General features: G+C 44.2%; 1 protein-coding gene across 2 annotated transcripts; it reads left to right on the top strand.

The window, feature by feature from the left end:
* The first annotated feature begins 14 nt into the window (after nucleotides 1-14).
* On the top strand, nucleotides 15-11,444 carry Arp1 (Actin-related protein 1). Of its 2 annotated transcripts, none has more exons than XM_037426770.2 (8): nucleotides 15-171; nucleotides 914-978; nucleotides 1,062-1,137; nucleotides 9,698-9,823; nucleotides 9,879-10,003; nucleotides 10,068-10,552; nucleotides 10,638-10,699; nucleotides 10,755-11,444. In XM_037426770.2, exons 1-8 carry the CDS (start codon nucleotides 124-126, stop codon nucleotides 10,896-10,898), a joined length of 1,131 nt encoding a protein of 376 aa, XP_037282667.1. In that variant the 5' UTR covers nucleotides 15-123; the 3' UTR covers nucleotides 10,899-11,444. The 2 variants fall into 2 exon arrangements, with proteins under 2 accessions (XP_037282667.1, XP_037282669.1); XM_037426772.2 differs by having other exon boundaries at nucleotides 113-171; nucleotides 1,039-1,137.
* The last annotated feature ends 244 nt before the right edge of the window (nucleotides 11,445-11,688 follow it).

Below are 11,688 nucleotides of genomic sequence, written 5' to 3'. Positions count from 1 at the left end.
AAACATCTACTACATGCGGCGTGGAATCCTACCGCACGACGGTGTCGTGCTAGTGTGTCTGGTAGGACGTTTGATAGAAGCCGCTTCGATACCTTCAGTAACCGAAAACGTCGGTGACAGATTATGGAAACATATGACGTGATAGTTAATCAACCAGTAGTCATAGACAACGTAAGTAACGGTTCTATGTGTGTGCCTTTAGTGTGTATATACTCGCGCAGAACATTTCAGATATGTTTACATATTTTTTTAATGTAAAACGTCCGCCATGTTCTTAGTGAATGAGTCACATCGAAAGTCGTGCTTCTTGACGGCGCGCCTAACAACTTCGCAGAAATAATTTGATGTGGTGAAAGTGCCCACATGAGTCCAAACAGCCGAAAGCGTATCTTTGTGCAATGCTTGTTGGATGACAAAAACAGCTATTGACAGATGGGCTGGGCGGAACGTATTTCATGAGCAGTGTTGCTGCTGACTGTTGCTGGTTTTTTTTCTTAAAGTCACTTTATGTCAACGTTACCTGTCATATCTGGTATGTGAAATGTGGTGATTTTCAGCGCAGATGTCGCATTTCGCACTCCAGTTGGCCGCTTTCGTCTGATCGACCGACTAGTGGTTTTTTGGTACCTTCGTGGTCGGCGCGTGGGCGTTTGTTGTAATTCATTCAGTACTTAGGTCGACGTAAGCTTTTGAATGTATACTGTAAATCAGTGGGGTGCAGTGTATTTTCATGCCACTGCTTTGTTTGCGGCCTTAGATTGTAATCATTATGTGTACGAGTATGTCGTGAAACATCGACTAGCGCTCAGTAGCTTATAACATCGCAACTAAAAGTGCGTTTCAATTTTCGTTAATCCTGCTGACATGCGGATACACCTGTCTTACAGTTCACGAAATGCTTTTGTACTTATAGGGTTCTGGAGTCATAAAGGCAGGTTTTGCTGGCGACCAAGTACCAAAATGCCACTTCCCAAACTTGTATGTACAAGTTCATCTTATAACGCTGTAACTTGCATTGATTCCTCGGCATTTATACAGTAAGCAACTGTGTTCTTTTGAAGCATTGGACGACCAAAGCACAAGAGGGTTATGGCAGGTGCCTTGGAAGGAGACATATTTGTAGGGCCAAAAGCAGAGGTATGTGTTCAAAGTCTGCTTACTTGTGTACCATTACTTCCCCTGTGTTTGTATAATGCACTACTAGGGATCCCTAGCAAAGTTTGAACTTGCCAGGCCAGAACAGCTCAGTACAAATATTGCACACGTTATGAGCTTTCCTTACAAAATTTCCCATGAAGCTTGCCAAATTGTTTGCGTTATTTCTTCACAAATGTTGCATCAAGTATTGAAAGAAATTCGTTTTCTTTATTGATTACACTAATATTTGTAGTACTTTGCTGGTGCAAGGATGTTCAAAATTGCATGAGTTGAACAAGTTTGTGTAAAAAAGTTTCAGAAGCAGGCTGTGTAAATAAGTTTCAGAAGCAGGCTGCATAAGAAAGAGCATGCCTGTTAAATTCTAACTGCAATTAAAAAAGTGCTACTTTGATTTATGCAGTGTGTGTGTTGGATGCCTAAGTAATTGTTACTAAAGTGTGCATGCATATAAAAAAGGTATGTGCTCAAAATAAAAAAAAAGACTTCCAGTTGTAGTGGAGCATACGCACCAACGTGTATGCGCCTTCGGAAGAGAACGAAAAGCCCTGCGCTCTGATTGCGCGAGAACATGTGCCGCCTTTGCCAGACTTGTCGTACGGCCATTTTCTGTTGCGACCTCGTGGCGACTTCTCTGGTTGAATAAACATCATCACATTTGGTGGAGGTGTTGGGTCTGCAAGAATACCGTCTCTTGTGATGACATGTCCCAAGATAGTTAGTTTTCTTGTTGCAAAGTGGCATTTCTTGGTGTTAAGTTGTAGGCCTGCAGAAGTTAGACACGTCAGAATCTCGTGTAGATGACCAAGATGTGTCGGGAAATCAGCTAAAAAGACTACGATGTCGTCCAGGTAACACAAGGAAGTCTCCCAGTTGTGGGCACGCAAGATGGTATCGATTATGCGCTTAATGTCGCAGGCGCATTGCAGAGCGCAAATGGCATGATTTTGAACTCATATAGGCCATCCAGCTTTGCAGAGGTTCTTTTAGGGGAATCCCATTCAGCCATTGGCACCTGCCAATATCCAGAACGCAGATTCAAGGATGTAAAGTACTCAGTGCCTTGTAAACAGTCAAGAGCATCGTCTATTCGTGGCAGTGGGTAAACATCTTTCTTCGTAATCTTGTTTAAGCGGCAATAGTCCATGCGAAATCGAACGGTGCCATTTTTTTCTTTACCAGAACCACAAGTGATGACCAAGCGCTTTGAGAAGGCTCCACGTTTAAGCATGTCATCTACTTGCTCCGTAATGACGCGGCGCTCTTCGGCGGAAACGCGGTAAGGACGCTGTCGCAGAGGCGAGTGTGAGCCGGTGTCAATAGTATGAGTGATAGTCGTGGTGCGGCCCAAAGCAGGTTCTTGAAAGTCGAAAGAAGAGCGAAACTTGTTAAGGAGAGCAACAAGTTGGCGGCGATGCGAGAGGGGAAGGTCTGCGTCAATAGCATTGTCGAAGGCTGACGAACTTGATGGCTCAGACGCATGAGTGATTGTGGCAATGTGACACGGGGTTTCACCGGGAAGATTAATATCATCGTTATGGGCAACAGGTTGTACATATCCTAAGGTTTCACCACGGAGTAAGCCAATGGGATAGTTGCAGTGGTTGGTAACCAGCATTACGGTTGAACCAGAAGCAATTGTAAGAGGGGCAAATGAGAAAACGATGCCCTTGCGTTCAGTAAAAATTGGAGATGGCGTAAACACCATCGTGGAATCAGGTTGTGCCACACATGAAAGGCCAATAGGGACGGAAGCTTCCGGAGGCAAGGTGATGTCTTCGTCAGCGATGAGTTTGCAGAGCAGAGGAGAACGGTCGGGCGATGGAAATTCATATGTTGGCACAAGAGACACTTCTGCACGTGAACAATCGATGATACCTTCATGACGTGATAAGAAATCCCAACCCAGGATGAGGTCATGAGAGCTATATGGTATAACAAAAATTGGACGATGTACAAAACGTCTTGGATGATGACGCGCGCCGTAAACACAGCCGAGGCATGAATGTGTTGCGCGCTAGCCGTGGACAGCACCATACCACAGAGAGATGTGGTCACTTTCTTCAGTTTCCGACAAAATTTTGCGTTCATCACAGAAACAGCGTCCCCAGTATCAATTAATGCTAGTGTGGCGGCTCCCTCAACATCGAAATCAATAACATTTTGCGGCAAAAATTGAGGCCTTGAGAATTGTGCAGAAGTTGCAGTTCTTGCCTCCGAAACTGCACTGATTAGTTTCCCTCCTTAGGAGGTGGTCGACGACGCATAGGCGATGGCGATCTGCAATGAGAGGATGGGAAACGAGCAGTTGATGGGCTGTGATCCGAGTCGGAGTGCCTCTGTTCATATGTAGACGTGGTGGCCGGCTGCGGCGCGTAGGTAGGAGTTCCAAAAGAGGCGTACGTAGGTGTGGGACGGCAGCGGCAGAAGCGTGCAATACGGCCAGCGATGCCACACGCAAAGCAGATAGGACGGTTGTCATGGGTGCGCCACTAGATGCGCCTTTAGATGGACGGAAAAAGCGAGGTGGGGGACTGTAAACTGGAGGCGAGGCCTGAAGAGGTGGAGCCGATAAGGAGACGGTATGCGGCGGGGGCCGCGCGACCACAGTTGCGTGTAGCTTAGAGGTGAAGGTGGTGCGTAGCCGGCAGTTGAGAGATGGCACTGAAGTGCATGGGTAAGGGGCCGGAACTGTAGGGATGGCATCGCAAATTTCAGTGCATATGGCCTGCTGCAGTCTTCAAGGCAGGCTTGTGGTGGGCGAGTCGCTATGCGGCAGTAGGGAGAGCTGTCGGTCGACTTCCTCCCTGATGAAGTCTTTGATCTGGTGGGACAGAGTTCCTTGGCGAATGTCGCCATTTGCGAGTGCGACGGCCGAGATCAAATCTAGTGGTGGGACACTCTGTCGGGCGATGGAACGCTGAGGGTGCAATTCATCGAAGCTCTGGCATCGGCTTACGAGGAATGCCACCGTGGTCGGGCTTTGCGCCAGCAACATCTGGTATGCTCCATCCTCGATGCCCTTGAGTATCTGTCGAATTTTGTTTTCTTCAGGCATAGATGGGTTAACAAGCCTGCAGAGGTCGAGCACATCCTCAGTGTGACTAGTAAACGTCTCGCCAGGCTGCTGGGCTTGTTGGCGTAGATGCTAGTCAGCGCGGAGCTTGCGGACCACTGGTCGGCCAAACGCTTCGGTCACAAGGGTCTTAAAGGTGGACCAGTTGGCGATGATGGTTGCGCGGTTGGTAAACCAAAGCCTAGCGACATCAGCCAAGTAAAAGATAATATAAATGAGCTTAGAGTCATCATCCCACTTGTTGCTGGAGCTTAGGCGTTCGTACAAGGAGAGCCAGTCTTCGACGTCTTTGCTCACCACTGCCTCTGAAGATTGGTAGGTCCAGTTAACGGGTAGCGCCGGGGCAGGTAGACGACGGGGCAGCCGATGGTGCTGGCTGTGCTGGGATGGGCTGGTTGGCGACTGCGTCAGTCATGTTGTGCGGTGGTCTCTCGGCCAACTTGCAAGAGCGGAGCTCTAGGTCTGCTTGGGGTATCTGAGCAGCCTCCACCAAATGTGATATTTATTCAATCAGAGAAGTCGCAACGAGGTCACAACAAAAAATGGCCGTACGGCAAGTCTTTGGCAAAGGCTGCACAGGTTCTTGCGCAATCAAAGCACGGGGCTTTTCATTCTCTTCGGAAGGCGCATAGCCGTTGGTGCGTATGCTCCACTACACAGTGTTTGCTCTTCACGATTTTGTGTCTGCAAGAATTTCACTGAGTCCTAAGCTCACATGTTTAAAGCTATGTATTATCGGCATCAAATGAAAAGCAAACAATGTAGCACACGACCAAAGTATTGGCAAAGCTATACATAACTGTCACGTTACATCACAGACAGGTTCTCTGCACTGGGTACCATCGTGACTTCTTATCTCATTAGTGTGTGTCAGTGTAGGGGAGTACAGAGTGCCGTTTGCTGCCAGCGCTTTTGTATTTCGCCACTGTTTTGATTATTCATGTGCATGAAAACCCTGGGAGTGTTAGCACTGCTCTTAGCCAGGATGGCGAGTGCAGAACACTTGCTTTCTGCCGGATGACGTCACGTAGTGCGGGAACCTGTAACGAGCAGACAGCAGACCAATAAGCCCTTGCATGCTACCTGAAGGTATCAAGGAATTGCAACAATGATATTTTTGTATTGCACTCAATTCCTGTGTTCTGTTTATTTGAGGTGGGTTCCCTAAGGCATAGTGATGTGAAAATAAAAAAAATCACAGAATACCCACGAAGTGAATGATGATGAGTGGGGTGAAGCGTCCGTCAGTCCTCCAGGCTTCCGTCCGTTCATGTGTGCATCCATTCGTCCGTCCACCTAGTGAATATTTCAAGCACTGCCGTCTCGCATCTTCTCATCATCCCAATCGTGTCTCTCCTTCCCCTGTTGCACATACCCACCTATTCCCTGTGGCACATACCCGCTCTTTCAGGTATGTGCCGCTGGCGGTTACACACAACAGGGGACGCACAAGCCACACCATAAGAAGCTTCACCCCTAAAACAAAAGCTGCTCACTAGCATGAAACAGTTGGCATCCCCTCAAGGGGTAGTGTTGTAAGGAATCCATTAAAATTGCCTCTCCTGAGCAATGCTACATGCAATGTGATACATGCAAGGTGTTTCATCTAAAAAGCACCTAGTAATAAAAAATTATACATGAGTACTATGCATCTCTAATTAGTGCAGTATTATTCTGTGCTATATAGAGCACGTCAGAATATTGTTTTGGATCTGCCAAGCTTGGCAATTAACAAAGATTACTTAATGAACTTTTTAAATATTGACTCGAGAAAAATCTTCAATACAAAACTTGTAGCACTTGACCAGAAATAATATTTGGAATTAGTGGTCAGAAAACGGCACTGCTTAATTTTTTTTTCTAGCCTTTGTTCAAAGTGCACAAAATTCAGGAAATACCACTTGATTGCCGCCTAACGCGCATAAAAAGTGCGGCATTTTTAGTAGTCTCAAATGTAAGTTCAAGGAAATATCGAAGACTGCTAACACAACAAAGGTCGCTTGAACAGGCTATCAGTGACTACAGTAATTGTTAAATATTGGTGGAATAGTACCAATAAAAATAAAAAAGAACTTACGAAAAAGCAGCTGTCGCGTGCAAATATGATACAAGACCGCAGGCAGCATTTGACGCAGCATCGACATTTTGGGGGGGGGGGGCTTACGATAAACATGTCAAACATGTCGCCTTTTCCCCCTCCGTCGTGTTTATTATTAGCACGAAAAGAAAACAAATGCCAGTACTACATTGAATGCTGCCACCTGTGGCAAGCAGTCTTTTTTTTTTTCCTTTAATATGGTATCATTCTATCATCTCCTAACGTCTATCGTAGTCACTGATCGCCTGTTCAAGCAGCACTCGTGCATGAGCAGTCTTTGATAATTCCTTTAACTTACATTTGAGGCCACTAAAAATGCAGTGCATTAGGTAGCAATCATGCATTCTTTTATTTCCATGCACATTAAACAAAGGCTACTCAGTGAAACAGCTACGAATATACCCAGTGAAACATCTTTTTTCCAGTCATTGCTTTCAAGCAGGCTAGAACATGCACAATCATGATGATAACAAAGTGGTGCCTTTTCCTTTGTAGTATGCGAACATGACTCTGACAGCCAGGTGATAAAAGCAGCGTAATGAAAAATAAAGAGAAGGGAACAAAGATGCATTAAAATAACACGCTAGTGTTCCAAGAGGCCCATTTTCTAGCCTGCTTTGGGTTGTCATTGCAAATTACGTTTTCTTGGTAAGCATGTCCACAACGCTATGCGACCCTACCAGCGTCTATATAACTATACCATTCACTACTCTGATGCATAGCTAGGGCTGTTTAATAATTTCAACATTTTCACTGCGGTAAGCTCACACTGTACTTTTCTTTCTGTATGCTACTCTTAAAAATGGCAGTTAACTTCCAGCAGTTTGTGCCGAAGGTTACTATGCCATGAACACGTGTACTCAACATGCTAAAAGTGTGGGAATGAAGGTGTTTAAGCTCCAAGAAATGTATAGCATAATTTTTTATTTTGCTTTGCATAATTTGTTCATTTCTTGATTCATTCATATTGCAGTTGCATATTTTTCAAAATTCCCAGGGTCCCTTATCCATTTTCATTGGAAGGAGAAAGCCAACCACTGTAACTATGTTGTCGTCAAAGCTGACGAGGTCATTGGAGTGGCTGCACATTTTTTTGATGTTGTGGCTTCTGCTGATTAATTATAGCTAGGGCTCCGTGTTTTCATATGAATATGAGAAAAATTCGAGTTGGTGCTTGTACTGTATGCATCTGTATTTGCACGTTCAAAACTTCCAGAGATCTTAAACACATATCAGTTCTTCACATGTTTTCGTGTGTCGATATTATCTTATTTGATTTTGGAATAGAGTACGCATTTTCGCTGGTTGGTTCATGATCTCTAGTAGTGGACTAATAGAAAAAACATATGCTTGGAACAAGTCAGCTTTGTGGTCCGTGTCCTTCCTTTGTCTCATTTTTTAGTGCTGTTTTTCATCTACTAGTGATTTTGGAGTATTCAGAATATTAACAATAGCAGATTCATTATTTTTTATCATGAAGACAAGGGAGGCTGGAGAAAAAGTTGAGAAGCAGCTAGCTTGACCAGTTTTAGTCCCCTCCCCCCTTCCTCAAAAGTTTACTTTGGCGAGTTTCCAGTAGTGATACCAACAGCCGAAGTTTACCACTAGGGGGAATGAACAGGAAGTAAGAAAAAGAAAAAAATGAGAGGAACTAAATACGGGATTATCATTGAAAATAAAGTCAACAAGAAGGTATTGCAACAATTTTTAATGCAATATTGAACACCTAATTTCATACATTTGGATATTTACAACAAATAAACTCTGACAAAATCTTCAATTGCTTACAAAAAATTAACTCCAAAAAACACCGTCTGAATTTCAAGAATTTCAAGCCCAACAATTTTGACGACTTATTCGTTAAAGGAGTACTGACACAAAAACTTTGGCCTCACGTTTTTCTGCTGCAATACATTGCTGAGGGCCTGTTAGTCATGATACAACACATCGTTTGCTGTAGCACACGACAGATAATTAATTACAGGCCCCTCATTATCAGTCAGTTTCAGTTTGAGAGAGTTCCAAAAACTGGGTGCAACTCTCCCCACCTAGCGTGTGCAGCTCTTGACCACGTCAGCACACAGAACTGTGACACACTTCCGCACGGTCTGCATCAAGAATTCCCTTCGAATAGGAAACTGGACTGGAATGTCGCCAAACACAAAACTTTCTAAGCGTGCGCTACGGCCACGCACTAGCAACTAGTTGCCGAGAAATATAGACTTCAGAAAGTAACGCGGCGAAAGAAAAATCGCGGCTATGACGTCATCATAACTTGTTTCGTTGACCGCAGCGTGGGGACGTGAGGGAAGTAGGGGGTCACCTCGGGGTCACCTTTGAGAGTGTCTATAGCGCTATGGAGTCGGTCCCTCACGCAAACTTCAAATTACTTTAACATACCTTCCAAGCTATATTCGCTGTTGATATCTTGCAGATGATACACGAATGTTCACGAGAATCAACCCTGCAGGCTATCTCATGCCCCGAAATTTTGTGTCAGTACCCCTTTAAGCAATCCACATGGTGTGACATTTCTATGCTTCTACTGTGCAAAGTTACAACTGTTTGTGTACTGCAGGCTGCGTTTTTAAGGACAATTTATGGTAAGGAACTTTAACGCTTTCATCTTAAAAAGCAGCCTACGTGTACTTGTAGAGCCTCTTGCTATTTACAGTAAGCTTGGCAGAGGTGCTTTTTTGTGTTAGCTTTTTTTACAGCGAAAGCTGTTATGAGATCACAACTCGGGTCATGTGCAGTTGTCTGCCGCCGCCGGTGTCCGTAACCACACCGTGCAAAATTAGAAAAAGAAACCTAAAACCAATGACACAATGGGTTAAATTGTTACATATTTCAATTTTCCATTGCTTTTATTTTCCCAGAAAAGGTCTAGCTGGCTACAACTAACTGTTGTAATTAATCAGTGTAACAGTTGCCCAGGCAGCCATTGCACAGCATGGATAGTATTGTGCTTCAGGTAGCTGGGCAATACACCATTTCTCATATTTAAGGGGTGCAACATATTCTGTTTACTATAACTGTTACCATTCTATTTCACCATAGTTGTGACCAAGAAAAAAATAGTGCAATATATAGCCATTCAGCAAAATCTCAATATATAAACATATTTCATGTTTTAATTAGGTGTAATCACATTAGAGGTTACTTTACTGTAAAAAATTATTGAAAAAAAATGAAGAGGGCATGATAGCTAAAAGAAATAATTATACATTAACATTTCCAATTATACATTAATATGATATGCATCTTTACAAATGTTTCTTGTAATTGTGTTTTGTTTGGATAGTCTGGAAAGTGACCTGTATTTCAAATGATCTTCCACTAAATTACGGCTTCTTCCTTTCCTGTAGGAGCACAGAGGTCTCCTGAGCATTCGCTATCCGATGGAGCATGGCATTGTCACGGACTGGAATGATATGGAGAGAATATGGCAATACATCTATTCCAAAGAGCAGCTACAGACATTCTCTGAAGAGGTATGGGTAAATCACATCACTCAGTCTTCATACGTTTACCAGTGCCTTGTTCCAGCATCCTGTTCTCCTCACCGAGGCCCCCATAAACCCACTACGAAACCGGGAACGCTCTGCAGAAATATTTTTTGAAACATTCAATGTCCCAGCGTTGTTTGTGTCTATGCAAGCCGTCCTGAGCCTGTAAGTTTTTGCTGCGTAAGAAGATGGATGTGTTGGTGCTTAGTGGGTGCTGCTTTTCCACCAGGTATGCCACAGGTCGGACAACAGGCGTGGTGCTTGACTCCGGTGATGGAGTCACACATGCTGTGCCTATATATGAGGGCTTTGCCATCCCCCACAGCATTCTGCGAGTGGACATTGCTGGCAGGGATGTGACCGCCTACCTACGCCACTTGCTGCGGAAGGAAGGTACTAACTTCCACACGACAGCAGAATTTGAGATTGTCAAGACGATAAAAGAGAAGGCCTGCTATTTGGCTAATAACCCGCAACGAGAAGAGACAATGGATACTGAGAAGGCTCATTACACACTGCCTGATGGAACTACTCTTGAAATTGGACCAGCACGTTTTCGCGCACCTGAGGTACTCTTTCGACCGGACCTTCTTGGTGAGGAGTTTGAGGGCCTGCATCAAGTGCTTGTCTTTGCCATCCACAAGTGCGACATGGATCTGCGTAGGGTTCTATACCAAAACATTGTTCTCTCTGGAGGCTCTACACTTTTCAAAGGTAGGTAGGCCAAGCACTTTTGGAAATCTGACGATGCATGCATTCTGAATAACTTCACTGTTTGTATAAATTTGTCTTTCTGTAGGCTTTGGTGATCGTCTGCTTGGTGAAGTGAAGAAGATATCACCTAAGGGAATCAAAATCAGGGTAAGCTTGTATTTGGCTGCTGGTGAGCTGTCTGATGCATAGTTATTTTTTGCAGATATCGGCCCCACAAGAACGGTTATACTCTACCTGGATTGGTGGCTCCATTCTGGCTTCTCTTGACACGTTCAAGCGCATGTGGGTGTCCAAGAAGGAGTATGAAGAGGAAGGCATGAGGGCCCTTCATCGCAAAACATTTTGAACTGTGGCCACTCGTGTAATGAAGCTCCTTTCTTCCATCCTTTTTTATTAATTTTTTTAAGCTGGCTGTTCAGTCTCTGTTAGCCATCGGTTTGGTTTTTATTTATTATCCTTGGTCTCGTGGGAAGCACCACCTCACATTGAGGCAGGATTGGCCAAGATGACTCAATGAAGTCTGTGTGTACTGACGGAAGCTCTATACCAACACTGCACCTTGAGTGCCACTTTTGGCAACCTTTTGGTTTGTGAGACCATTCTGAAACTGCAAAGCCCTTGATCACTTTTGTGATGTAGCAGGCCTTACTAGGCACATTCCAAACAGTTGCCATTCACATGTCCAGCATAGCCACGAAGTAAGCTTGTTTTGCATAGTTTGCATGTAAGATCTCGTGGCTTGCCTTGCAATTAAGCTTTGCCTTAAGAGGTGGGAATAAAATGGCACGGCCAAGCCCGCAAGTGTTTTCTTGGGCATTCATGATCTTGTATGATACACTGCTTTAAGCGGCTGCTGCTGGCATCCAAATGAAATAAATTTTGGTGAAGCTTTCCAGAGCTTTTTTTCTCAATGCTTTTAAATCTGAAAGTATTACTAAAATCAAGATTACATATTTTTAAGCACAATGTCTCTTTAGTGAGTGGTGGTGTGGCAAGTCTGCCTTGAAATGTACTTGCTGCCGCGTCATGATTAGGCATAAGTTCATTTCATTTACGACACCTCAAAGCCAAAAGGCATTGAGAGACGGAAAGGGGCAGACATCAAGTTTTAGTGAGGAAAATCCTTTTGTATATTT

The sequence above is a fragment of the Rhipicephalus microplus genome, chromosome X, assembly GCF_043290135.1.
Source record: "Rhipicephalus microplus isolate Deutch F79 chromosome X, USDA_Rmic, whole genome shotgun sequence".
NCBI classification, from domain to species: domain Eukaryota; kingdom Metazoa; phylum Arthropoda; class Arachnida; order Ixodida; family Ixodidae; genus Rhipicephalus; species Rhipicephalus microplus.
Note: the sequence above shows the minus strand (reverse complement) of the source record. Positions and strands in the feature narration are given on the sequence as shown.